General features: G+C 45.3%; 2 protein-coding genes across 4 annotated transcripts; both read right to left on the bottom strand.

Annotated features, from left to right (window-relative positions):
- Positions 1-2,294: 2,294 nt before the first annotated feature.
- UBE2G2 (ubiquitin conjugating enzyme E2 G2) lies at positions 2,295-21,723 on the bottom strand. Of its 3 annotated transcripts, none has more exons than XM_075099624.1 (6): positions 21,567-21,723; positions 15,514-15,549; positions 15,381-15,426; positions 9,684-9,802; positions 6,239-6,379; positions 2,295-4,346 (listed from the first exon to the last, which is right to left on the bottom strand). In XM_075099624.1, the coding sequence occupies exons 1-6, from the start codon at positions 21,607-21,609 to the stop codon at positions 4,219-4,221; spliced, it is 513 nt and encodes a 170-aa protein (XP_074955725.1). In that variant the 5' UTR covers positions 21,610-21,723; the 3' UTR covers positions 2,295-4,218. The 3 variants fall into 3 exon arrangements, with proteins under 3 accessions (XP_074955725.1, XP_074955726.1, XP_074955727.1); XM_075099625.1 differs by having other exon boundaries at positions 2,295-4,331; positions 21,567-21,722; XM_075099626.1 differs by lacking the exons at positions 15,381-15,426; positions 15,514-15,549 and having other exon boundaries at positions 2,295-4,331; positions 21,567-21,706.
- Positions 21,724-22,123: 400 nt separating this feature from the next.
- SUMO3 (small ubiquitin like modifier 3) lies at positions 22,124-26,712 on the bottom strand. The gene is made up of 4 exons (XM_075099627.1): positions 26,531-26,712; positions 26,038-26,166; positions 24,287-24,358; positions 22,124-23,606 (listed from the first exon to the last, which is right to left on the bottom strand). Exons 1-4 carry the CDS (start codon positions 26,549-26,551, stop codon positions 23,544-23,546), a joined length of 285 nt encoding a protein of 94 aa, XP_074955728.1. The 5' UTR covers positions 26,552-26,712; the 3' UTR covers positions 22,124-23,543.
- Between the last annotated feature and the right edge of the window lie 879 nt (positions 26,713-27,591).

Genomic DNA, 27,591 nt, shown 5'->3' on the forward strand with positions numbered 1-27,591 from the left:
GAAGCACCAGGGAGTCTTGCACGACCACACCTGGCTGCGGACCCTGACGGTGCATTTGGCGCTTGTGACATGGTGGGACCTGGCTGCACAAGAGAGGTGACACCAGAGCCCTCACTGGGGCAGGAGCTCAGCCACGTTGCTGTTCAGGGAGCACATGGGGAGGGCAGCTTATCCCAACCGGACCCTTCAGAGGCTGGAGGAATTCTCCAGGTCCCTGCACCTTCCCCGTGCCACCCCCAACTATCCCACCAGCTGGCAGGAAGACCCTCAGCATCCCTCACCTTGCACTCCTCCCAGCCCCTGAAGTTGCTGAAAGGCACAATGATTTTCTTCTTCTACCAAGTCAGGGGAATTTGAGAGATGCAACATGGGGCAGGTAAACAGTGCCACTTTTCGCCTGGGGAGCTCAGCGACCTCCCACACTCATACCTCCAAGCCCTGCTGCTTCCACATCTCAACGCTGCTCAGTCAGCATGCACAGCCCTCACCCTAGGCCACGGGGCAGGGGAGGCTGCTGCTTCCAGCCCTCTTCTGGAGCTACCTCCCAAAAGCTGCACCAATCCCACATCCAAGACAATCCCAGTACCAACAGCACAGCCAGCACTGGAGACAGACATTTCAGGTCTGTGCTGACAGAGGGCGTTTCTCCTTTCAGTTCTCATTGGGGTGAAATGTACACAGCACCCTCACCAAGATGTGACTTCAGGAGGAAAGCAAGGATCTTCCAGAGACACAGAGCTTTCACTGTTTCATCACACAGGCAGCAACATCCCCTTCCATTTACGATATAGCTCCAGCAAAAGAAAAAAAAAAAAACCCAGCTGGAAAGAAGCCTGGGGCTGGCTCTGCCCTGAAGCTGCAGCTTTTTCATGTGGCTCCAATACCTCTTGCCCAGCAGCTCGCACTGTCAAAGAACGGCTTGCATGCACACAGGCACACAAAACACAATTAAGGAACGCCTTGCATCCCGCTGTGTGTGTTCTGACACAGCCCCACTTGCCAAGGAAAAAGTATGCGTGTGTGTATGTATATATACACAAAGGCTTTAAAGAGGACGTAGCTTGCATTTTTACAGCTTTGTTGAAGGGTTTTCTTTCTAATATAAAAGCCTAAAGCAAATATAATCCAGAGAAAGGGGTTCTTTTTAAATCTTCAATACTTTACCTGCATGCATAACACCTGTAGAGCTCTGACACTCCCCAGGGAACATGTTATATAGTAACCATTTCGTACTGAAAAAAGGCAACTGCTCAGAAAAACATTGCTACTGGCTAGTATTACACATGCTGCCAACATGAGTATTCTTTCACGAAGGGAGAGAATTAAACCTTTCAGTGAAATCTATCATGGGATCAGCACAGCAACTTTAGAAGCTTTAACTCTCAGATATTGCCCAGTTGTAACAAGCTGCCTGCGTGGTGAAACCCTCTTGGGCAGGCTGGACACAGCAGGAGCCAACCCACCTCCACACAGGCATGGAGCTGTGCAAGATGAACCCTTGTGCTGCGCGCAAGGATTTGGTTTATTACTGCATAATGATGATGAAGTTTTATTTCTTTCCTGCTAGTAAAACAAACAGGGAATCCAACATGCCGGCTGCGGTGCCATGTTTAAGCCTTTCAATGAACACAAATGCTCATTGCCGGTTTCAGCTAAGCAAACAGCCATCGTTCAGGACAGTTGTTCTCACAACGACAAGGCAAGTTTTAGTCCTCTGAGGTGGACTTCTGCTTACATATTATCACCTGCAAGACTGCCTGGTCTTGCAGTACACTGTGTGGCTTAAAACACCTGAATTAGCAAGCCCACTGCATGCCAGTCACTTAAAAAGAAATTATTTTATTTTCTAAGCAATGGAGATTTGGGGACTATGGAAATTCTCAGTAGGAATTGGACATCTAACTGTCCTTCTCAGATCCAAGAGCTACTATCAGCATATTTGGAATGATGTATTACAACTCACAATTCACCTGTTCCCTCTACAAGACCTTCCTAGGCCAGATACATGGATCGTAACAAGACCTTTGTAGAAGCAAACTGCATCGCGTCTGCCAGCTGTCAGATTTTTATAGCTTTCTTTGAATTATTAAGTCATTGCCATCATTAGAGACAAGACGCTTGCCTGGAAAGCCCAAGTGACTGTGTCAATTCTTCCACTCCGCTAAAGCATCCCCTGTGTTTTAACTGTGTTAGAATAAACCCTTCCACTCCTTTGGACCAAGTCAGAATAGAACTTTCTTGACCAGTTGGTTGTCCATATAAAACACCCACTGCAATATATTTGCATACATCTATGAAAGGAGAAAAATATAATCGCTTTATTTTCAGTATACAGACTAAATCCCACCATAAAATAAAGTCGAGTGAGCATACATGAATGAAATACTCCACACTTGAAAAAAACAACTCACTTTTGCCATGTCTGCTGAACCCATCATTTGCCATGTGGTGCTCACAGCTCTCTGGTGTTGTTTCCAAAAAGTGGCTGCAGTACTCCCAGGAGCAACGCTCCATCTGCTACAATTCAAAAACACTCCCAGTTTGCATATAAATGTTATATTTTCCTGTATGCCTTGAAATACTAGTTAGGTACAACATTATTTCATCATCTCTGCTCCCAGACTATGTTGGGTCCCCCTCCCACCCTTACACCAAAGCAAGAAGAATTACTTCTACAAGGAGGCAAAATCAGCAAGTTGTAACTTCAGAGGTACAGAACAATGGCATACTGCGAGCTGCAGCATGTGAATGTGCAGCACGGACAGCAAGACATAAATACTGACAAGTTGTACACACACGCATGCACACATCACCTCCATAAAGCTTTCTTCACTGTGCGACTACTTCCATGTCACATGCTTTTCACAGAAGAAAAAAAAAAAGCCCTTCTCAAATTTAGTCCATTTAAAGCTGCCAACAAAATTTAATTCCAGGTGCTATTGATGGACATATTATTGCTTGTAGTAAATTGGAGATTTGGACCCACACAAGAGATCCACTGGCAAAGTGCAAAGGTCACCAGTGGCCCCTAAGCAGTTCTACAAACTGATCATTACAGCTGGTATCTCCTGCACTCTCCACACCAGTGGTCGGCTACAATACTCTGCGGTTCTAAACATGCGTCATACCATCCCCTAGAAAACACAGTTGGTGTCTTCTCCGACTCATATTAATATACACAAGAGCAGTCAGAATAAAGAAGTGTTACAGTTAATTCTACAAAATTCATCACATCCATCTTTGCTTGTTCACCTGAAAAACGGATGACCTGGGCTGTAATGGCAAAGGCCAGCAGTGCCTAAACCTCTCAACACCCAAATGTCAACAGAAGAGGAGCTGACATTTTTGCAGAGATATTTTACATGCCCAGCACATACATGGCACATTCTCACTGGATTTTTAGGCTGCCATTGACCTCCTTTGCCCATGGTAAACCTGATCAAAGTGTTTAAGAATCCAGTCTTTACATCTGGAAACTCTAATTGAATGTAATGTTTACAATTGACTGTCTTTCAAGAGCAATAAAGCAGCTCTTGGGATTACTTCCAAGCAAACACTGACTCAAAGCCTCAATACAAACTCACAGTGTTACACAGGAACATCAGCCCATTCTAGACCCCCAGCCAGCCATTGACAGCAACTCTTTAGATCTCTTGAAGTTACATACTGCACAATCACTTTCTCTGCTAATGCATCCTGACTATAACCTTGTTTTATAGCTTCTCTTGCTAACTATACTTTTCAAATCAGTTCTGACTGCAAGCACGGTCCTTAACTTAGTATCATAAAATTGATAGATTGTTTCCTGTCTACTGGTGCTCCAGATGCAATGTTACTTAAAAAAAATATACAACTAATTCTTCCAGCAGGTGATCCAAACCAGCTCTGCTCTCAAACAGCAGATTGGTGGAGGCGGGCTGCCGATTGCAAGGTCTCCAAGCTTTCCATACCATGAAGTGAGGTAGCAACAAGCAGCCTTTGAAACAGCATTGTCTTCATATTTTTCCCTAGTATTAAATCCCTTTTCCACACAATTTAATGAGGGAACTAGAGGCTTCTCTGGAGCAGTGGAAGAAGAAAAGAGATGGCAAATAAATAACGAATGATAAGAAGAACCAGGCCAACAGTTTTGAGAAGTTTTCCTTTTTGGTACTGGCATTGAGCACTGCTCGTTTTCAGGTGGAGAGAAATACAAAACACTTCAGTCTCTTTACGAGCTTAAAGTCCAAGTGACTTCTGCACAATCTGCTTGGCAATTTTATTAAATTGTTCTCTGTCTTCCCGCCACATCTTGGATGCGTCTACATTGGCTCCGCTTTCATCATTTGGCTCTGAAACAAGAAAGACTGAAAGATAGGTGGGCAGGCAGGCAGGCAACAGAACAAGACCCTCTCGCTTTTTCAATAATGCCTCTGTACTGCCACTTCCCTGTGGCTTTGGCACACTTCCCCTGTTTGGGCCTACAGAAACACCACTAAAGAAAATCCACCAACAGCTGGATTCCCAAACAGTTCCGATTTAACTCATCACAAGATAATATCACAGCCAGGTTGAGTTTACGTAAGAAACAAGTGGCAGAGGAGCAAGACTTTCTGTTGTTTATGCTCTCAGCAGTTGAACCCTGGCATGCACATGGAACAACACAATGCAGCACCCCCAGTGCCATCAAGGGTTTTTAAAACTTCACACTGCTCCCTGCAAAATGTTTTTTCTGGTTCTGTGGCTTCACAGACACAAAGCTCTCCCCCACCAGGCCACCCAAACAGGCTCTGTCACTCTTTGGGATGGCTTGTTCTATTAAAAAACAACAAAACAAAACAAGAAAACCCATAGTATGCTTTCATTTCTTCAACATCTTTCATCTGAGGTTTTCAGGGAGCTTTACAAAGTACATTAAGCCCCTGTGACTCTAACGCTTCATTTTGTACAGAGGTAAACTGAAACACGGGATTTTTCAGGTTCGTGGTCAGCATACAGCGGGACAAGTCACTAAGAACATACTCTACCCATTTTGATTCATACACTAGTACAAATCCACCCCAGCCCAGCTCATGGCAGACATCTTGTGTGCACATCTTTCTCGACACAATACTGATGGTCCACCCTTAAAAACCAGTAGATGTGCAGGTCACCCAGTTTTGTAGCTTGGGTTTACACTATCAGCAGAGCCAGAGCTGGGAGTTTGCCAGCAGCTTGAAAGAAGGTGACCACTGATGTCTTAGACTAATTCCTCCAAAAGCCATGGGAAACCAGGATGCACAGGCAGAGAACAAGAGAGACCAGGTGACTCCCATGCTAACCAGCCTAGATAAGGCTGCACCGCAAACCAAGCTCTTGGAGGCCATGGAAAGCCCAGTGAGGTACTGTTTGTCTGCACAGCTTCCCAACAGTACATTACTATTCTGAAGCTAAAACACTTGCACGTAAGAATCTGTTGCTTGCTCTTTGACCAACTTTGCTGCTTCTAAACACTCTAAACCATCTAAAACCATTTATCATTCAACACAGATTCTAAGGGACATAGCTCTGTCCTTTTCAGGCAGTTCAATGGTTCTGTCTACTACCTGGAAAAGGATCCATCTTTCAGGGAGCTGTACATGACAGAGCTGATCCACAGCCCTTGCTGGATTTAGGGAGAGCCATTTAAAAAGCTGCACAAGAAGTTTTTCACCCCACTCCTCCTCTCAAGAAAACCTCCTCTGAATCAGAATGGGGTACATTCCCAGGCTGGCAAATAACAAACAGAAATGGAGGGGTTTGGCTTGTGAATCACAGAGGCCATAGACTCTACCGTACTGGTTAGATCTGGCTGGCAACCTTACAGCTGCTAAAGCCAAATTCAACACAGGCTGTAATCAACAGCTTTAAGACCTGCAAGAGCTGAACAGACATCATAGCAAATACAAAGACGGACCACAGGTTTTGTGCAGGAGCAGGGAACCAGCTGAACCTCTGGACCCACCTGACAATCACCATTGACTGATGCTGACCTGGAAGGAAAGCAGTGCAGTTGCTTGCAAAGCTGGAAACACCTGCTTACTAATTCAGTCTTGTTTTTTTCAATTATCTTCAGAGAACTGGTTTATTTATAAATAAGTACCGGGGCTTTAAGAACTGTGGTTGCTGCTGAGCAGCTTTAAATGTCCTTTGCTCCCTTAACGAATCAAACAGCAAGAAGCACTCTAGCTAACTCAGTTACTGCTGTCTGAGCTACTGCTAATAAAACAGCAGTCCTTACCTGCCAGCATGCTAACAACTGACAAGAGGATCTTTTCCACACTCTGCACAGGACTCCACCGCTCGGCACTGCTCTCATATCCCATGGGATCATCTCCAGGAGCATGAAGAATAGAGATGCAAACTCTCCCGTCTGGGTAAACTGCACAAGAAGTACAGGGAATTGATTGTTACTCAGTGGAAGCACTTGGCCTCTCCAGATCTCTAGCACAGATGAATGTAGGACTTGGCCTTCATATGACTGAAGCTAAACCCAGTTTTAAATTTTCTCTTCCAAAGGCAAGAGGACACAAAATCTGCAAAACATAAATCTAGCAAAAATTTCCTTTAAGCAAATCTAACAAACTTGGGCCATCCTTCCCCAACAGAAGCCTGCTGGGAGCATTTGTGTCATTTAATAACCAGTGACAGGCTCCATGGAGAAAATAAGAGATGCAGCCTGGTGGAAGGCGGCAAGTATTTATGCACAGACACAGCTCCAAGTATGTAATCAGTCCTACTTAAATCGAAGGGTAACAGCCACAGAGCACTGAATACACAGTGCTCCACTGGACTGTGACCATAAAAAGAATTAAGCAAGCTTGCTCTGCTGCGGCAAGGAGGGAAAAGTGGTATGCTATAAACAATATAATTGACCTTATTTTGACCATTACTGAGGTGCACTCAGAAGAGTTCACGCTACTTATTTTAGTTTTGCTTAAAGCTCAGCTGCACTGAAGTGCACAGAAACAAAGTAACCTATCAATTAAGGATACAGACGTCTTCCCCTCCCACCTTTAGCACAAGCAAAGCATCTGCAACAGTATGAGTCATCTTCACAGATGCCCCACTGACTGGGTGATGAGGCCAAATAAAGGCTGAAGAGGCCACACAAAGAATGGAGTTCTAAACACTGCTTTAGCAACATGGCCTAATTCTGCAGCCTCCAAATGAATGACAAATTTAGCCCAGTACTTTCAGTGCTTCTGTTCCTCAGGAGACCAAACCTGTGCCCTTGCCAGGAGAACAAGACAAAACTAAAAGAGGGGATGAGCACTGGAAGCAGTTGTGTTCATTTCCAGTTCCTTCCATTTTCGCAGCTAATGGCTGCACAAGTCTGCACTACATAAGTGCTTTGGAAGACTTTTATTTACATCCCCTCCTGCAGCTGCAGGCTGGGGAATGGAGCTGGTCTAGCCATACCTGGAAGAGATGAAAAAAGCACATGCTGAATCAGCACTTCTCCTTGCAAGTTAGTAATGCACCGGTAGAAGATATTCCACTGTAAGTTACTCTGATGTTTTAATGCAGTGCCTCATTTAAAACAGCTGGACCACAACGGCATAGTCAAGACAGAAAAGGCAAGTTCCAGGAAGGCAAACACATCCTCCCACTTTGTCACTATGTTCTAATGCAAGACTTGCCGTTAATCACTACTTTGAAGTTATCTTTGCCAGAGCATCCACAAACGTATTTTAAGAAGATAGCTCTGTGGTGGCTCAATTCTCCCCATACATAACACAAACTGCACAGATAAGGTAACACAGCAGACTTTTTAAACATTTTCCTTGCAATTCCTCACAGTTGGATGAATAAGCACTTAAGGAACAGAAAAAGCACAGCACGGCCACCCATTTCTACAACCTTTCTGGGTATAACCAGATCACCACAATCCCACCTGAAAAGAAAGATTCAAGTGTCTACTTTTGGTGACATCAACTTTAGATTAACATGACCCAGAGTCATGGGACTTTAAAGATCTGAGCTGACCATCCAGTATGTTCCAGTTAACCCTGCTGAGGAAGCACCTTCATGTAACACGAGAGTCAGGCAGTTTGTGCTTCTCCACACCCTACTCCTCCTAGCTACGCTGCACACAAAGCAGCTGCAAGCAGTGAACCTCAAGCCAAGGCCAGAACTGGAGCTGCAGAGTACTACATGGACATGCATTTGCTCGAGCAGACCCGTCCTGCCAAGAAGTTTGGATTAATTAATCTAGCTGGAGCAAGGTGCCGATGTGGCTACACTTCTTCCAAGTGCCAAAAACTGCATTGCTGCAGACATCAGAGCTTCAGAGGTGACGCTACACTACCTTGGGCATGTCCGCACAGTTTTACACTGTGACATGCAGGTGTGTCCTCCACAGGAGAGCAGAAAGATGGGCTTGCTTACGGATTAAAAGGGCAAGAATCTGCACTAGTGGTGTTTTAAGAAGGAAAGAAGAGAGATCCTCAAGAAATTGCAGAATTCCTTGGAATAAGATAAAATAAATAAATTCCCAGCTGAGATTCAAGATTTGTGTTATGCAAATGCAGGAAAGTGTGCTGGGAAGGAAACACTAAGCAGGAGGGCAGCATTTCCCTTTTATTGCTTTCAAGTGGCAGAGACCTAATAGTCTAGAATACAGATCCAGCCCATCAAATGTGGGGGGTGATATACAGTCTTTACACAATCTATATTGATTTAGCAGATGTCATAAGCAACAATTTTAAACAGAATGCCAAGGCTGACTCCAGAACGTAGTGCTCCAGGCCATGAAAAGGGGCTTTGAGGTTTTTACCTGTCCAAGGCTGACAAGGGGCAATGGGCACAAGTTGGAACACAGGAAGTTCCACTTAAACATGAGAAAAACACTTCTTTCCTGTGAGGGCGACAGAGCAGTGGAACAGGCTGCCCAGAAATGTGGAGTCTCCTTCCCTGGAGACATTCAAAACCTGCCTGTGCCCCCTGCTCAAGCAGGGGGTTTGGACAAGATGATCTCCAGAGGTCCCTTCTAACCCCTACCAAAAAAAAAGAAAAGGCTGAAACTTGTTAGCTGTACTTCTTGTTACTTCAATTACTTCCACCAAAAAGTCTAAAGATAATATTGACACCATGAGAATTGCAGAGAAAAGGCCAGTGAAGTCTTAATATTAAATGCCTGCAATTGTGTCATCTGCTTGGACAGAGCACTCTGTGTTTCAGAAAGATCGCCTCAGAAACATTACTGAACCCATGACTTAATGGGGAGGAAGCCATGCTAACAAATAAAGCTGCATCCAAACTTTGATCAATATGAGCAAATTTTCACTCATTAAAATAACACTAAGCCACTTAAATACAAGCCACAGAGCAAGACTGGAAAGAGTCTAAATTATTTCACTAAATTGAATATCATGTACACAAGATTTAGCTTTAGTTTATTTATACAATGGTTACAAGTATTCCTGGAATGATCTTCAAGGCAGTGAAAGTTTTGGAATCTTTATTGGGCTGTTTATGACCAAAGGTATATGAGGACTAATGTGATAAAGTGACCCTAAGACAGAGCAAAATTGCTGGGCAGCTGAACGCTCCTACGGCATGCTCAAGGTTGGGAAGGGAAAGAGCCACCCTTGGTATGGATGCCAGCTCTCCTGCTGAAAAAGTTTGATTTTAAGGTGCACAAGTAACCCACTTTCCCATACATATTGCGGCATCATACTCACTGTTCGGATGGAACATCTCGCACGTGAACCTCATCTTCGGTGGACTTAATGGGTAGTCGAGTGGAAAGCTTAGAATAGCAGGGAAAACCCCATATTCGAAACAGGTGTCTTCAGGACCCCTAGAAACAGATCAAAAGCTATTCAACAGACTTTTAAATAGTTCTTTCCCCCAAATTCTTGTCTAATGCGACATTTGAGGTTTGGGTTATATCATCTTCTACAGAAAACAAAGAGTTAACACACTCTTACCCCACACCTCAAACTGAAATCCAAATACGGGGTTTGGGAGGGAAGGGGGAAATCAAAGCCTGCACACTAAATTACTAGGAAGGTCACAACACTGCTTAATTAGCAGGGTGTGTCTGGATATAATTGGAGTATCTGGCTCCAAGGCATGTCCCAGGATTTGAGCGTCTGCATGTCAAGGGAAAGCAGAGGCAGGTGTGGGACTCTTTTGAAGATACTGTTATGCTGCACAAGACAGAGATGTCAAATGCTGTAGCTCAAAAATAATTTATAAAACCCATGAAGATTCAAACTGCCTGTATCAAGCATAACCACACATAAACACTTATAATGATCTGTTGCAAAAAAACACAGCAGTGTTTTGCAAAAATAAAAACATAGTCCAGGGACCATGATTGCCAGATGCATGACAACAATGTTTCTTTGCAGGCTTAAGGTATTTAGTTTGCACTCCCTCAAGAGCATGCAGAGAACAAAATGGCTTCATCAAGGTTCTTGAGAAACATTTCCTTACTGTGTACATCACCTAGTTCAAAGTGCAATCAAGTTGAGAATATAAAGGCAACTACTTTACCCTCCCTACATAAAACATCTTTGGAAGGTGAGCAAAAAAAAGTTTATTACACTATTTATTCAAACTTGATGAACCCTCTAGAAGTTATAACACAAACATTATCTCTCAATTGGAAAGATCGCGAAACAAGCTTCTTCATGGAAAACTTTAGCCAAGGAAACCTCATGCATTTAGTAAAAAGCTCTTCAGACAAGGATTATACTGCCTGGGAAATAAGGTTTAGGAATATATCCACAGCTCCTCCTTCCATCCCACATTCTCCACGCCAGAGAGAACACAAAACTTCAAGGACTCCTAGCAGATAAGGCTGCAGCTGGTAACCTACAGAAAAAGAAAACCGAGACCAGCAAAACCTAAAGCCCAAGAGGCTCACTCTCAGACTGGGATTCAGAAAACTAGGCTGGTAGATAAACACAAGAACTACGTGATTTAAACCTGAATATCGACACTGGCAGGTAAGATTAGAGAAATGCATCATCATACTGCAAGAATGAAAGCTAAATGATCTCAACCATTTTGTTCCCATTCTGGCCTTTTCCCTAAATTTAGTAAGGATTCAATTCACATCTGAGAGTAAACTGAATGCATTTTTTCCATGAACATTTTCATTCCAGCTGCATTTTAAAGGCTTATTGTTGAACTTCTAAGAGTATGTACATACACACATTGGAAAGCTGGTGGGCGTCTTATGTTCTGAGAGCAAACACACAGCCTTAAGGGTTCTTCTGTCAAATATGTTAACCCAACACGCTCCATTTTAGGCCCTGTATTATGTGAGCAAAATGCTTTTGTTTTAGCCATTCATTGCTGCCAGGATCAACTTCAAAGATATTATTAAAGTTAATCCAAGACAGCATTGGCAGCTACAAAACACTAAGGAAGCCATAACATTTAAACTTGACAGCATCACTTTCAGTTCAAAAAGGACATCAGCAGGGCCAGAGAGGTAAAGAGCAAAGCACCTTTTGCAATCACACCACCTGCCCTGCAAAGATTTCAAAGTACACCACGTTCAAAGCCTCCATGCCTTATGCTATGATCTCATCTGAGCTGCTATGCTAGTTAAAGTCCAGCCTACCCAGTACCCAGTTAGAGTTCCTTCAGGAAACACCCAGACCATGCAGCGGTGACACCCATCCCACGGAGCAAAGAGCACTGAGCCAACAGGCCAGTTGCCTTAAGCGGCTCCCATAGCCCAGGAAAGACAAAGTGCTTGCCATCACTAAGCATGTGCACATGGAATGCACTCATTCTGTATGGGCTTGAGGCATGTAACTAAGAAAAACCTTGTCCTAGACTTGATCCTTCTAAGCCTCTTTACAGCCTTCAAAGCAGGCAGTCTCTGAATCTTTTTCCATCCATGATTCTACTCTTCAGACTTCCCTAGAGCATTGAGGAGCAGACATCAGTTCTCCTCTGGCCATTATATGGCATTAAATTACTTGCTAGACAGCCAGACTGTTTTTGTGTGAGACACGTTACGAACAACTCTGTTGACGTAAGACATAGCATGAAAATAAGACACTCTGAACCCCATGAGCTGGTTATTCCTTAGGCAAGGGGAAGAAAAGAATGGCAGGTATCTGCCAAAATAGGAGGGAAAAGCATATGAACAAGGACAATTAATTCTATAATCATAGCTTCACATTCATTTGTAAATGGCTTCTTATTTGTAAAAAGATGCTGCAAAAAGACCCATGCCCACAGTCATCAGATGCCAAAAAGGGGAATTCCATACTACACAAAAGTCATAAGCCTAATTATAGATCTAATTACCTTTCTAGCCAGGTTTTTCATAAGTTGACTTCAATTTATACTGTTTAGTTTTCAAGCAATCTTTAGGCTAATAAAGTTCTTAACAATTACATGGTTTTATGTCTTTTGGGGATAAACTTTAATAGCAACACACACTTGTATATGCCAACCTGGGAGGGCAAAACTTGGTCCTGAAATGTTAAATTCATGAACTTGCAGAATACAATGCAGCCTACAGCACCTCACGCAGTGCTAAGCAATTGTGCAGCATTACAGTAAACTCTCTTGACACGCTGGGGCTATTTATCATCATGAATAGGGCACCCTGTGGCAAAGGTTTGGCTTCCATAAATACTCCAATACAGCTACTGTTTGATGTCTTATCAAATGGGTGCCTTTTACACTAGGCTCCAAACCTTCACTGTTCAGAAAGATTACCACACTGTATTTTCAGTTCTGGATCTATTACACTCACTTTGAAACCATAAGAACTGTTCTATCATTCAGACAGGTCAATACAGCCTTAACATTTATATGTTTAACATTTATCCAGCACTGCTGCTGCAGGCAAGAGCACCAGAAATTACCGGAATTACCACCGTTATTTTAAAAGGCATTTTATCTCTGAGCCAAGCTCTTATACAAATCTGTGTAACACTACCCAGCCCACCTCTGAGTTGATAAATAGGCAATGTCTTTTCTCTCTTAGGTTTCTCTCTCTTTTTTTCTTTTTTCTTTTTATTTATTTGCCATTATATGTGCTCTAGCTTTATATAAATTGGGTGAAGGAAGGAAGCAAGTGTTCTGTTCTCTTCATTATTATGCTACTTACTTCCCTCTTATACTTCATCTATCTAAAAATTTGAAGCCTCATCTGCACTTCTTTCATTCCCAGAATCTCACACAGCACATCTGAGATTACAAAACATTCAAGAAGATTATCACAGACAAATATAAACAAGTCATCTAGCTTGCTTTCCAAATGTATGCAAACACTTCTACTATGAGAGTTTTGTAAAGAGATGAAAGTAACCGAACATGTTTAGGGTAAACATGTTTCTATTGTACCACAGCTTCAGAATTTAGCAGATCTTAAAATATAATTTTATTATGACACACAGACAATACAGAAACCAAAATTAAAGCACCTCCACCTCTCATTTTGCGCTGACAAAGACCTGAAGCTCAACACTCAGCACTTTAAAGGGCTTTCAAGTCTGCAAGCAGCTCCTCTGTTGTTTAAGAATTTGTTATGGGAAACATGAGAAAAAAGTACTTTCTAGGTAATAAATCAAATCCAAAAATACTTGTGTGTGTCCCCTATAAAAGCTCTACTCAACCACACAATCTCTACTACAAGAAAGTACTGATAGGCAGGAATTTCCTTCCATATTCCTAGAAGTGCATTAAATCCTCTGGGATTTCTACACTCCAAGCAATGCACAGCTGCCTGAACTGGAATTTGGTACATTACAAAGCACATGTTTCAGAAGAGTAATAACTATCCCACTTGCAGAAACAGAAAGCGTTAAGACACTGCAGCCAAAATCTTAGGTGTCAGGCAACAAATTACCTATTTCCATGCTGAGTGTTCATTTTCAGGAGGCCAAGCTACCAGGAAGTACAACCTGTTCATCCCAGGATAAATCGCTGCACATAAGCAGAGGCATTTGCCAACTCATCATATCAATCAGCAAACAAGCAGTGGTAATCCAAACCTCCATTTACCAAGGCCTAAAATAACTCAGAGGCTCATGCTTGCCATGAAGTAGGATCACCCACGCAGCCAGCTTGCATGGAATAGGTGATATGCTACACTTTTGTATTGGTTGCATGCCTGATCCCAAGAGACAGAAATCTTGGTTTTCATCCCTAGTCAACACACTCCAAGCAAACCAAGCTAGGAAAATTCTGCCACCCACGCTAGTTGAGAATCTTGTAAGTCAGCACTGGTGGTTGCAGTGAAAACCTGCCAAGACCACAGGATGCATGCCACAGGAGGCATGGCTACCACCTGCTGCCCTCTGGGACCCCCGGCCCTGGCTGAAGGAAAGGAAATCACCAACTCTTACTAAAGAAATCTTGAAATACAGAGTCTGGATATACCCTAATAAGAGACCATCAGCTTCAAGACAGACTTAGCAGTTTGAAGGTTCTTCATCTTTTAAATCTGTAGCATTTGTGTAGATTGTCAGACCCAAGTGACAAAGGTCTCTTTTCTTCTCCCTTATCGTTTTAGAACTTTATTTTCTAAAAGTCACCAGTTATTCCATATACTCAAAGTTCCCACAGAAGAGTACAGCATGAGTAAGAGAGTACAAGCAAGAGAGAAGACAACTTGTAAGATGCTGGGCAATAAGATTTTGTCTTTTCATGGCAAGTTTTCTATGAACAACTGTACACATCAGTTTGGGATGTATGATGGGGGAGGACACAGCTTTGTAAAGAAGTCTTTGTTACCCGCCGAAAACACAACAGGTAGCGATCAGAGCTGTTCACCAGCAGAAAAGCTTTCCACACAGAACCACTGCACCCAACGTCATCAATCAGCTGGTGTTGTAAAGAAGTGTAAAGAATTTAAAAAGAATTTTTTTGAAATTTGAGTATTCTCAGATCAATCCCCTTCCATTTTTTAGAAAAAATTTGTAAGTAAATTAATTTTAGACATTGTTCATTTCCTCTGATCTCTGCTAATCTGTGATTTTGCTCCACTTACAACATGAGAAAAACCTGTCTTGTATTTGCAGTTGAATAATGTTCCCAACAGGTTTGTGTGATCTACAAGTAATTCATTGTTTCCTACAGTGTTTGTATATGCTAGGTATATCCAAGGGAGCCCAAATGAGGATTCCTGTCAAATTTGCAAGCTACTTATGCTGAATGTTGCTTTTTGTAATGACACCTGTACAACAAATGATCATGTAAGTCCCAATGCTGCCTCTGTCACACTGTTTAAATTTCCAAATATAATTCCCTGTCTGGGTCAGAAAAGAAGTTCCCAGCCAAAGGTAGGCCCAATGTCCATGTTATGGAGAACTGATATTTTTTTACATTCTTGTTCTCCTAGAAGCTAATCATAGTGTGCAAGTGTTGACTTCAGATACAAAACAGTATTAACTCACATAATCAGAGCTTCCCATTCAAAGAAGTTCTCTTCATTCATTGGACCTATTAAGAAAAAACAAAACAAAACTTAGTGCTGTCTGAATGCAAGGCTACAACTTTGGAGTGCACAAACCCTGCTCAGCTCCTCACCTGCCACTATCCCTTCTGGTGGGTTCAGGGTCAGCTCTGTAAAAACAAAAACACAAGGATGGTTAACATGACCTGCACACCTAAGGATTTCGGCTGGCATTGGGGTGGTCACGGCTTGGCACAGAGGCCCACCAGCAAACACCCTTTGAGAAAAGCTTGAGGACATCATGGGAGGAATCTTCTGGCCATGCTTTACTGGGCAAAACTCCACATCCAGAAGGCCCAGTATCTCACTGCTGACAACTTAACTTCTTCACGCGTTACAGTTTTCTAGCCAAAATTATTTGGCATTCTGTGCCTTTTCAGGCTCCCAAAACTAGTCCTCCCAGGGGCAACAATTTAAAACTGAGAAGGAAGGAAAAAAACCTCTTTCCACAAAGCATGGGAAACACAGTCCTCTTGGAGCACTGTGGTACCTGCAGGTACAAACTCAACAGCCTGAAGAGAAAACTAGGTTAGTATTCCTATAACCTCTCTGCACCAATTCAGATTTTACAGCATCTCAATACAAAACCCAAAATGACACAAAAAGTTGGAGAAGCAGAAGCAAGAGAGATCTGACAAGCGGCTCTGTTCCTTGATTTCAATTTGACACCCTCTGCACGGCCTGGAAAATGTGAGTAAAAAAAGCAGCAGCAATAAAGCAGCCACAGCTACACGCAGGAAGTTTGGATTCATCAACCCTCACTTTCTTTAGGAAACTGGTACAATTCCCAGTTCGTACAATAACCCTCAGCATCACTACCTCATTTCAAGCCTGCTGAAGCCCAGCACTCTCTGCACTGATAATCAGCAGGTTTTCTACTATCTAGTACAACTACCATCAACTTCCAGTTTCTGAAGCCCTGCAGGGTGGTGGCAACTGGCAAGGCAAAATTCAGCAGTGCACAGGCAACCAGCAGACCTGCAGTCCCTGGGGTCTGAACACCAGCCCCACAGCTCTGAGTGAGACACAGGGCAGCCAGCAGGACTGGCGGCAGAAGGCAACACTCTGAGGGTGTCACACCAGAGGAGGTAACAGTAATTAGGCCAACTTAAGTAAGGGCTATGAGCTGCTTACCTAGAGCAGTGTTTCCTAACTAATGGCCTGTGGACTACTAATGGCCCGTAACACACAAAATGCAGCCACAGGAAATGCCACGCGCATTCCCATGCATGGAAACAAGCATGGACATGGACCTGGGGAAGACGGAAAGTCACAAACCAATAAATGAGATGCTTGATTTGATTTCTGTTAAGCTATATGTGAAAATTATAGGTAGCGCTGCACAAAACAGCACACAGATTTTTGTCTTAAAACAGCTAAGTCACTGTTGGATTAAAAACCATGCCAAGATACGCCAACAGGAAAGATAGCAAAACTCTTCAGTTTACTCAGATTGCCATTAACTTTGGCACAGACCTTTCTGATTGAAGTTCAAAAGCCCAGCAACAGATTGAAACTCAGCATTATGGTTTCCCATGACATCCTGATGTTAAGGAGCAGGTTTTTCCAGCTTGAGAGTGGGTCTCTAACCACTCTTCTTGTTGAGTTTTTAGACAGAAAGAGGGAGATGTCAAACTCAGGAGCTTCTGGAATCGTTTTGCTCCATCTTGTGGCTCTCTCTAAGAAGAAAATCCCTCTGATATTTCCCATGATTTCCCTTGAAAACCATGGGAGCATTTTCATTTCAGACCCTGTGCTGGCAGACAGCCCACATGACTGTCCAGTGGCAGCATCTGTGTGTCCCCTGCAGCAGGCAGCCATGCAGAGGTGTGCCATTCAGCTCTCCACCCCCAAGGAAAACCAGGGCAAAGGGAAGCAAGAGCCAAACCCCACTGAGCAAAGGGTCTTTACGAGGATGGAGGTTCAATTCTCCACTTTACCTTGCTCAGCTCTCCCCTCAGAGATAGGTGAAAGAGGTTTCCATCGTTAAGGATCAGGTAAGGCAGCAACTGGGCAGCGCAGGGGCATGTGAGCTTTTGTTTTTGTGTAGCTGTTACTGGTCACTGAGGAAGGAAAAACCCCTTTTCCACATGGATGGTCACATCCTACACCATGATTTGTCTAAAGCCATTAAAAGTGAAATTGGGAGCACAGCTTTCCAGAGATAAACAGCATGAATTGCCAGTAGCTGACTCAGCATCAGCTGCTTCAGTCTTACCAGAGCTTCCAAAATAGGGTCATTTTAATGAAATGTCAGGCGGGATTTTTTCCAAATATTTTCAAGCGAGCAGCAGAAAGTATGTGATCAGAGCATTTGTTTTAACCTTTCACTGCAGAACACCTTTGACAAGTCAGCTAGGCCAGTCTCCTACTCCACTCTCCTCTGCCACCCCATCCCTTGGTGCCCATCCTCCAAAGCAAGTCGCATGGCACAAGAGGAGCACGTCAGCAGATGAAACAGCCTGTGCCCTCCACTCTCCAGGGCACCCAGCCTGGAGGTCACTTCTGTCTAGCCAGAGTTTGGCCTCCTGGCCTGCAAGGCCCACCTCCCCCCACCTTGCATGTGTGGTTTAAAGCTTTTCTAAGGAAAGCTCTCCCCCTCTAAAAATGCCACGCCATGCTGTCCTCTCCCCTGGCCACCCACGACAGCAGCGTGCCATCAGTGCCTCCCTTTTCATTTCACTGCTCATCAGGAAGTTATTATAGGCCAATTACACCTTGGCCAAAAGGAAGAGAATTGAAAATACACCTTCTTGTTAATAAAAAGACCAATTGCATTCTTAAAAGAGAAGTTCAATGGCATGCTTTCTAAAAACTATCAATTTAGTGTATCTCCAAGATGATTAAACGTGCAAGACTCAGGAAATATTAAGGGTACATACACACTTCAGTATCTGACAGCATCTGGACTGAGATGCTTAAAACCAGAATCTAGTCTTTCTGCTCTGCCAGAAATTCTGTTTTCTTCTCTCTTCTCTGACATAGCATCCAATTGGCATAAGGCAGTTTGAGCTCATGCAGACACACGGCACAGCATCTGAGATATTTCTAAGGGTTATGCTTAGGAAAGAGCATTTTCAAAGCAGGTTTAACAGGGACAACTGCAGAGGCCTACTGCACAGGTTTATCCCTCTCTTTACCCCAGAAAGAGCGGCTCATCACAACCCACCCCACCACAGCAGGACTTTTCTTCCAGCTCACACGAACCCTCTTGAAGCAATAAGCACAGAGAGCATCGACTGAAGTGCTGCCAGATTTTGTTCTGTGCGATGAAGGTGTATTTTTTCTGTGAATTCTGAAATCTCAGAATTAACTTAAATCTCATATTTTTAACCTGACAGCACTCCCAATGAATCCTGTCGGCATTACAGTCTACTGCTCTGTTACCTGTTTGTACCAGAAAGGAAATACAGTGCCTACAACTAGGCACTACAATACTTGCGTCTCTACAGATTTAATACTTTCAAAATAACTCATTTTAGTTATAAAAAGTCCAGCCAGTGATGGCTTCAAGATCATGCAGCCAGGAAACAATAAATGTAGAAAAAATAAGACTTCCATCTCTTAACTCTCACAAGCATAAGCTGCTATTGAAAGACTAATTTCAGGCTTTAATACTACTAAATATTCTAAATCTAGAATTAATACCAAACACATGATCTAACAGAAATGATGCTCTTTTTATATCTGATATTTTTAAAAGCTTTACCTAAATTAGTTCTGGCAGAGTAGAAAAATACTTGAATAAATATGAACCAGCAAAAAGTTATCACATTCCAAACATGCACACAAAGATCTAAATGAGGACAATAAATAAATCCATCTCATCTGGCTGCCCACATGCACCTTCCCTTCCTTCTCCACAAGGAAGGGAAAACAGTGCATTTTCATGGCCTCTCCCAAAATGGAACAACATGTTTGGGCTCCAACAGGTAGAAACTCCTCATAACATCAAGCATTTTTCACATAAGGTAACAATAAACCTTTATTTAAAGATTTAAACACACACGCACATACACAGAGAAAAATCAAGGACTGAAACTAAAAAAAAATGCAAGGAAAGAGTTAGAAATCTGTTAAACAATACACACCCACCACCAAGGCACTGACTGCCAAACATCTCTGTCATGGCTAGAAGTAACTAAAGGGAAGAGACAGAGAAGAAGAAAGAGGAAAATGAAAGAAAAAAAATGGTGTGCACAAATATATACAAGATTTCATCCCAGGTGGGCAGCCAGGAGGAAGGGGTCATTTAAAGTCGTCTCCCCCTTCCCATTCACTGAGGGCCACGCAGTGCTTACGCCTGCGCCGGGAACACAAACCAGGAACACACATCGTCAGGAGAGAGCCAAAAGTTCACACAAAGCTGAACCTCAGACTACAGCCCTGTCCCAAGACAGGACTTTCTGCTTTCACAAAAAGGGCAGCAGAACTAGCTATGACTAGGAACTATTGTCGTTTTTCAAATTAACTTTTGCTGAAAATTTCTACAGTGCAAAACAGCTTCTGAAGAGCTACAACTAACTGCCCAGACTTTTGTTAAACACTAGGGAAGGGTTATAATCCAGGCTTGATTCTGGGTTTTGTAGCAAAGTTTGATGAGCACAACCACTAAGGGAAAGTAACAACCCTAGGAATGCACATAGAACACAAGGTAATCCAGGTGGCTGCAGAAACCAAAAGTCTGGCTTACTCTACTTCTGTAACTCAGGTTTCCAGAAATAAGAGCATTGTACGCTTAGTCATTGTAGATTACATTCATTTTTTACAACACTATATTTCATTAGAGCTGGGAGAGTATTTATAAAGGAAGATCACAAACAAGATATTATCTCAGTTCATGCTAAGTGTTACCCTGGGAAACTATTTAGAGAAGATTCACATAATGTCTGCCTGTAGCATTAAGTCAAATTCTTTTTGATGGTATTTAATATCATTTTTTCCTACAGAATTCATTCATACAAGGCATTCTAGTAAGATCTCAGAGCTTCTCAACAACAAAGGATCAAAAATGCTCTTTGGGACTAAGGCGATGTGTGTAAGGGAACAGATAAAAGCAGAGTCAAGTCTTTTTGCAGCTGCCTTTCAGGTCAGTGCTTCTGGATTACAATAGGAAAATGTGGGTTTTAGGGCACACCGTCAGCATAAGCTTTACCCTCACAACAGCACTGGCAGGGCCTGCTCACTGCCCCTCATAGCTACCGGCTGCAGCCAGAGCAGCAGAGGGTCCCAGGCCAGCCCTAGCCCTCGCCAACACTTGTGTAGTGGTTTGGTTTAGAGACCTGTGCTCTGCAGAGCAGCCTGCGAATAAATGCGGTATTTTGTAAGGAAACATGCATCTATAAATAATCTATTTCATAGATGGAGTCTTCCAGTAAGTTATGGTGAAGCAAGAAACAACTCCTCATCCCTGAGCAGCCCAGGAGGCTGTAAGCCTAACACCATCCTTCACCTACCAAACACTTCTTTTTTTCCCCATTCTACTTACCTTAAATAAAAGCCAGAACCATCAGAGGCCAAAAGCAACTAGGTAAACAAAAAAAACCTCAACCCAAACCAAAAGTACTTATTGCCAAGAAAAGGCACCTCCTTGCAGTCTCGCTGGGGAGCAGACAACCCACCCTAGGAGAAATGGGGTGCCCCAGAGGGCCCCAGCCCGCAGCAGCGTGTCGCCGCTCCCTCCGGTAAAACCGGCAAACACCACAGCTCGCCACGCCCCGCAAGTCACATCGCCCGCAGGTTTTTAAACAAACAAACAGAGTCTAGGTCGCCGACCACCAAGCTGAAGTTTAAATGTTAAGTTCGTAACCGCCGCGCTCCCGTTAAGGTCCTGACAAACACTTCTAATTATCTCTGAGGTAACAAAGCTCTGCAACAGAGGTTCCGTTTCACAGAATCACAGAACGTCCTGGAAAATTTAACCGGGAAAAAACAATAAAAGGAATCGCCCCTTGTGCCCAGGACTCCCAGGCCTCCCCCGAGGGAGCTCCCCGTGCCAGAGAAGCCCAGACGCGGCCTGCCCCTCCCCTCCTCGCCGCCACCGCCCTGCCCGGGGCCCTCAGGGAGGTCCCCGTCCGGAGGGGCGGCGCGAGGGAAGGGAGGCCAGGGAACGCCGGCCCCAACTCACGCTTGTACTCGGCCATCAGCCGCTTGAGCGCCGTCCCCGCCATAGCGCGGCCCCGCCGCTCCGGCCGCCGCTTCCGGGGCGGGTGGCTAGAGAAAACGGCTGCCTGCCGCTCCTCCTCTATGGTACGCACCCAGTCCTCCCAGAGCGGCTGCGCATGCGCAGAGCGGCGCCTGCCCTGCGCAGCTCCGAGCACCCCTGTGGCGTAAACGGGGACCTATCATGCCTGCACCGGGAATGACCCGGTCCTGGAGGCCAGCACTTAGGGAACAGGCTACAGGCACGGAGTGAGAACCTACAGCTGCTCCGCGCGGAAAGGAGGAGAGGAAAAGAGTGCAAAACGTCCCTATCATGCAGCAAAATTGGCCCCAGGAGGGTGACTTTTGCTGCTAATGGAGGGGTGTGGCAGATACCCTGGAGAGTTGTACCTGGCCACACACTTCTGCTACCTCAAGAGTCTCCAAGGAGGGCATGTGAAGCGGTGCTAGCATGTAAAGCTCCCCACTAGGGAGGGGAACGAGCCAAGGGGGGCGCAGCCATATTAAGCGTAAGCCACAAGACAGAGTACCAAACTATATTTACTGTATACAGTAGTAAAGGACAACAAATAAATGTACAAATCAGTGAATAAACAATGAGATCTTGGGGATATCCCACCCCAGCCTACATACAAGAAAACGAAAAAGAAAACAAGGGCCTTTTCAGCAAAATTTCCAGCAAGCGGGAGGTGATCCAATGTGGCCGAAGGGGTTGGGTAAGTGTAAGAGGCAGGTATCAGTCCCACAGAGCAGCAGTGGACAGCCTATGGAGGGGCAACAGGACGGCCTTTGCACGAATTCATCTGGAACAGATGCCACGCTTTACGTGGAGCTCAAATCCAGTGCAGAAACGCCTTTAATAATCACTAAGGTTTGGGACGCAATAGAGCAGACGATTATTTTCTGATCACACCTAAACACGCACACATTCGGCTCTTTCCTTGCTCACCAGGCTCCTGACAGCTCTTCCGTGCATACAGCTTGGTGACATTAAAAGGCGCTTTCTTCCCCCTCATTTATCAAGTTTATCTACCAAAAACAAGCATTAAAAAGAAACCCGAGGCCACACACTTCTAGTACCCACTGAGAAATAAAGAGACGCGCTACAGGGAGCAGGAGGAAGGTGACAGATTCTGCCCATCACTTGGTGGACAGCTGGAGTTGCAGTGATGGGTTTCTCTTTTTATAAGCTTGTGCAACAAAAAATATTGCTGCTCTATAATGAGTGTCAGTTTTCGGACCAGCTGCTCTGCTAACTCAGTTTCTGACAATAATTCAGGACAAATCTCATTTCTGCATTAAAAAAGTATATTTCAGACAACTTTATCATAATATGACAAAGCACATGTAAATCTGCAATATTTTAAACTCTGACTCTATTCTAAGCATTGTAGCTGCGTGTACCAGCCTTGTGTCACAGGCTCAATGCTTCTGAAGTGTTTGCAACACACGCTAAAAACATAAAATCAGCATCTCTTTTCCTTCTCTTAGACGTATCTTAAAAGGAAACTTTTATGCTCACAAGTGGCATGAAAATATACTGAATTATTTACATGATTAGAATTAAACAGAGGCAAGACTGACAAGAGCCAGGAATGAACACTCCATGTCCTAACACATGGATGAATATTTAGGCCACAGGTTTAAAGAAAAAAAAAAAGATAACAGCAGAGAGACAACGCGTATTACTTAATCCCAACTTAAATCAAATTGGCCCAATTTAAGATATTGATTAATCCCTGCAGATACTGTTTTGACTTGCACACGCAGTACGTCAAAGACAACAAGCAATTTTGGTAAATGTCCTCTAAAGTTTAGAAGAAGAATCCTGTGTGACTGGCATGTTCATTTGTTTACTATTTAATAGCAAATCCAAGGACAGATGAGAGTGTGAGGTGCGATGAGGATCCTTAAACTCCTCTTCTCAAAATGATGGCACGTCTTAACACACTCCGCCTGTCTGCTGTTGGAACACATCGATAGTGTCTTCATCTTCCATCTCCAGCTGTTAGAGCAATATGGAAAATACAAGACTTGAAATACACATCGTTACAAAAGCACTTAGCTCACTACTCCTAACCAGTACCAGAGCGCTTAAGGCGTAATTTTAATTAATTAATGCATTAAACACTTTCCATCAGTCACTCCAGAGGGGGCACCCCATCATCTCTCCATCACCAACACCGAAACAGGTTTTGGAGGCACACTTGTCAGTCAGACCAAACTCGGCAGTTTAGTGTCTTCCACAACAAATCACCCAGCCAAGTGCCTCCTCTGTTCCTTGCCTCAGTCCTCACCAGCCCAAGAAATTCCCCACAGTCTCAGTGCTGCTGGTGCTGACAGCAGCTACAGGCTGCAGCTTCTGTGCCAGCTCTGAACAGCCTGACGCAGAAGCAGGACAGAGCCAAAAACGCCCGCACATGCCAGGGGTCCTTTCCGCACCAGCACTCCACTGCCAGCTTGTTCAGCACCAAAGCTCTTCCACGTTTTCCTCCCCACCCCACAACAGTGAAAACATTCAAGGGGGGGGGGGGGGAACCACCAAATCCCCCCTAAACAAATTATTTGGAACATGCTAAACTTACAGCAACTATTTCCGAATCATTTTGATTTAAAACCCCTCTGATCTGCATGCAGACATCAAAATATTTGTATAGCAGTTTGCAGTAAAGGGATTTTTCATACCTGTGCAGGTGTGTCTGTTTCATTAATTGGTTGTCCATCAAATCTGAATCTGATCTGCCTCATTGACAAGCCCTGCAAGTTTGAAGTAATTAATATGAGAAACCATGCTTTTGTTACTGAATCCAAACAAAACATTTACGCTTTTACTGTCAGAACAAATATTAACCAAATTCAGACTCCAAAGATTTAACTAGACAGGAAACCTCACGCATCTATCTTGCTATGTAAATTGAGGAAGCAGAGCTGTTTGAGTGACATCCCACTGTGCTGCTATCACAGCAAGGGCTCTATATGGAATCAGAAGTGTTGGTTTGGCACCTGGTTCTGATCCTGCTCTGCAAGGCACAAATATGCAAAGCTAATTTACAAAGGTAATTTAAGAGGAGATCAATCAATACTCCGTTCTATAAAGCCTCAGAGGACACGTGAGGAAGGAGCAGCAATTGTTTCTTACACAGTCAGAGAAGTAACGGCTGATTAAGTTGACTCAAAGGAAAATATTTTTAAAAAAAACCAAAAAAACTACTGTTTCTGTGTAACTAGCACTCAGCACCAACTACCCATAGTTAAGACAAGTTTTCATTCATGCCAGGCATCTGCTCCCAGTTAAAGTTCTTTATCTTCTGATGAAGAAAGGCACCGTGAAGATTGACTGAGGAAAAAAGAACCTGCAGGACTTGACAGAGATTCTCCCTTTTAAGGTTTATTAGAGAAATGCTAGGGTCTAACATTAGTAAGTTAGCATTGCCCTTAAAACCTGAGCTGAATTCATGACTGAATCCTGTTTCGACAGTGTTTAATCACGCATGGCAGTCTTTATTGCCTGCCTCAGGGATTGAGGGCTTTGCTTTGCTCTCTAAAATCCTTTGAAATCCCTGTGTGATTCACACTTCCAGAGCCACGCAATCAAGAAAAGTCCCCGCACCTCTCTGAATATTCCATGTATTCAGTTCTGTTCCTAACCCGAGAGGCATTATGCTACATCAGGCACAGCACAGGGCAGAGCATTAGGTTCAAGTGAGTGAAGAAAGGATCCCGCAAGTAACGGACATGGGGGAATGCTGGCAAACAAAATCTGACTCCGCTTCTGAAAGCCATTCCCATCCCCGCCCTCTGCTCTGCGCCATCTAATACAGTGCAGAGAAACACAGGCACTGACGGTTACAAGCTCAGGAACTGGACTGTCCCGTTTAGTTCTGGGCAGCACCGAGGAAAGGCCGCCACCTGCAGAATCCAGCAGTCAAAACTGCGCAGCAGGCAACGGGGGAGACACATGAAGGGAGGAGGAAAAAAAACACAATGGAAGTCACAGTATAGAAGAATTTGTTTTGTGGCATTTTCCAAACAGAAAATGCACTCTGGATAAAGCTAATAAAGTTTGTAGAGATGATAGGACTGAGAGTTATGAGGCTAAAAATTCAGACTGAATTGGTCTCAGAGCCAGGATCAGAACCTGAGAAATTTTGGTGACACTGTCATGGAACATTTTGAGAGCTCTAGGAGCACCTGATGAGGCAGAAGCAGTTTCCACTAACCGAAGAGAAAAACTCGTAAACATGGCCAGCATCCTGAGTCTTCGCTCTCCTGCACACCTAGACACACTCACCCCGATGCACTGGTATGTTAGTGACTCTGACAGAAAAGTAGCAAAGCGCCCAGCGTCCCCGGGACCCTTCCCCCTGGTAAGGGGAGAGCCGGGGGCAGCCCTGCTCCTTTGCTTAGGGGCAATCAAAAGCAGGAGCCGCGCCTACCTGCCGCTCGCAGTACGCCTTCATCAGCTTGCTCAGCGGGGTGTGCCGCTTGATTTTGAACTGCACCACGGAGCCGTCCTGCCCCGCCACTTTCAGGTTGATGTGATCGTTCTCCGTTTTTACGCCTTCCTGGACATAAAACGGTGGAAGATGGGGGTTCAGTGCCCGGCCAGGCCAGCCTCCGGCCCTGCCGCCGCCGCCGCCGCCCTACGGGTTCTGCTCGGGCCGGACACCGCCCGCTCCGGCCTGCGGAGGCTGTGCAGTCTCCCCGGGGGTGGCGGGTGCCCGGAGTTCCGCGGGACCCTCCCCCTCCTCCTCCCGCCGCGCCCCGGCCCGGCCCACCCGCCATCTTGCCCACCTCACGCCGCCGGCCGGGGCGGGGCGGGACCCCACTATGAGCCCGGCCCCAGGGCCTGGCGGAGAGGCCTCACACCCCCTCGCCACACAGAGAGACCTCGCCAGGCGGCGGCTGCCCCAGCCCCGCTTGCCTCACCTTGGGCTTCTCCTCCGACATGGCGGCGGGGCGGGGGCGGGGGTGGGGAGGGGAACAGGGACGGGAAGGGGACGGCGCGCGCGCGCTGAGGGAGCAGCCCGCGCGCTAAGCTCCCGCCTGGGCCTCCCGCCGCCGCCAGCCGCCCGCCGCAGCGCGCGCCTCGGCCCCACCCCCGCGCCAGCGGACCCGCGCCCCCATTGGCCGCCCCGCCGCGGTCACGCGACCAGCCGCGCAAGCGGCTCTAGAAAGTGCGTCACGGGGCAGCGGAAGCGTCGGGAGGGCGGAGGGGCGGGGACGACAGGGGGGCGGGGCTACGGAGACAGAGGGGAGAGGCCAAAGGCAGCCCTGACCCCGCCGAACCGTCAGGGGGTGCTGTTCCCCGCTGCGCCTAGAGTGGCCCTGGGGCGGGAGGCCGCAAGTGCCACCGGGACACGGACTGCCAACCCGAGGCACCGGCAGGAGCGGTCCCCCGCGAGCGGCTGTAGCTGCCATGCTGCGGACAGGGCACGGGGAGACGCCGGGGGCGGCCTGCAGCCCTCCAGCACCAAGCACAGCCCGGCTGGGGTCTGCAATCTGAGCTTGTCCAGGAGTGTCGTGGCCCTGCCCAGCAAGGCCTGGCGCTTAGGGCTGGGTTCTGAGCAGCCGTGAGGGCAGGTGGTAGGGCCACTGTAGGAAAGAGACCCACCTGGAGAGGAACAGGGTAGGGCTTCCAGATTCCCTGAAGAAGAGACTCCCGAAATGTGAGGCACATAACTGCTGAGGCTGATTCTCACACCGACACATACCATCAGAAGGAGGACTGTGTAAGGGTTGCCTCCCCAGGCCCGGAGAGACTCCCTGCAGCATCACAGCCCTCAGCAGCACAGGGCTGTATGGGATCAGGAGAGGAGAGCAGAGGAGGCACCACAACAAACCTCCACTTCACCCTCTTCTCTTGCCACAGCTGTCAAGAGACCAGTCACTGGCCCCTTCAAGAATGTACTCACAAGCAGCCCTCCCCTTCCCTATATCCATCCCATTCGCCTTCGGAGGTGCATCCCCACAGGAATGAGCAATTTGGG

Source organism: Phalacrocorax aristotelis, chromosome 7 (assembly GCF_949628215.1).
Source record: "Phalacrocorax aristotelis chromosome 7, bGulAri2.1, whole genome shotgun sequence".
Taxonomy (NCBI): domain Eukaryota; kingdom Metazoa; phylum Chordata; class Aves; order Suliformes; family Phalacrocoracidae; genus Phalacrocorax; species Phalacrocorax aristotelis.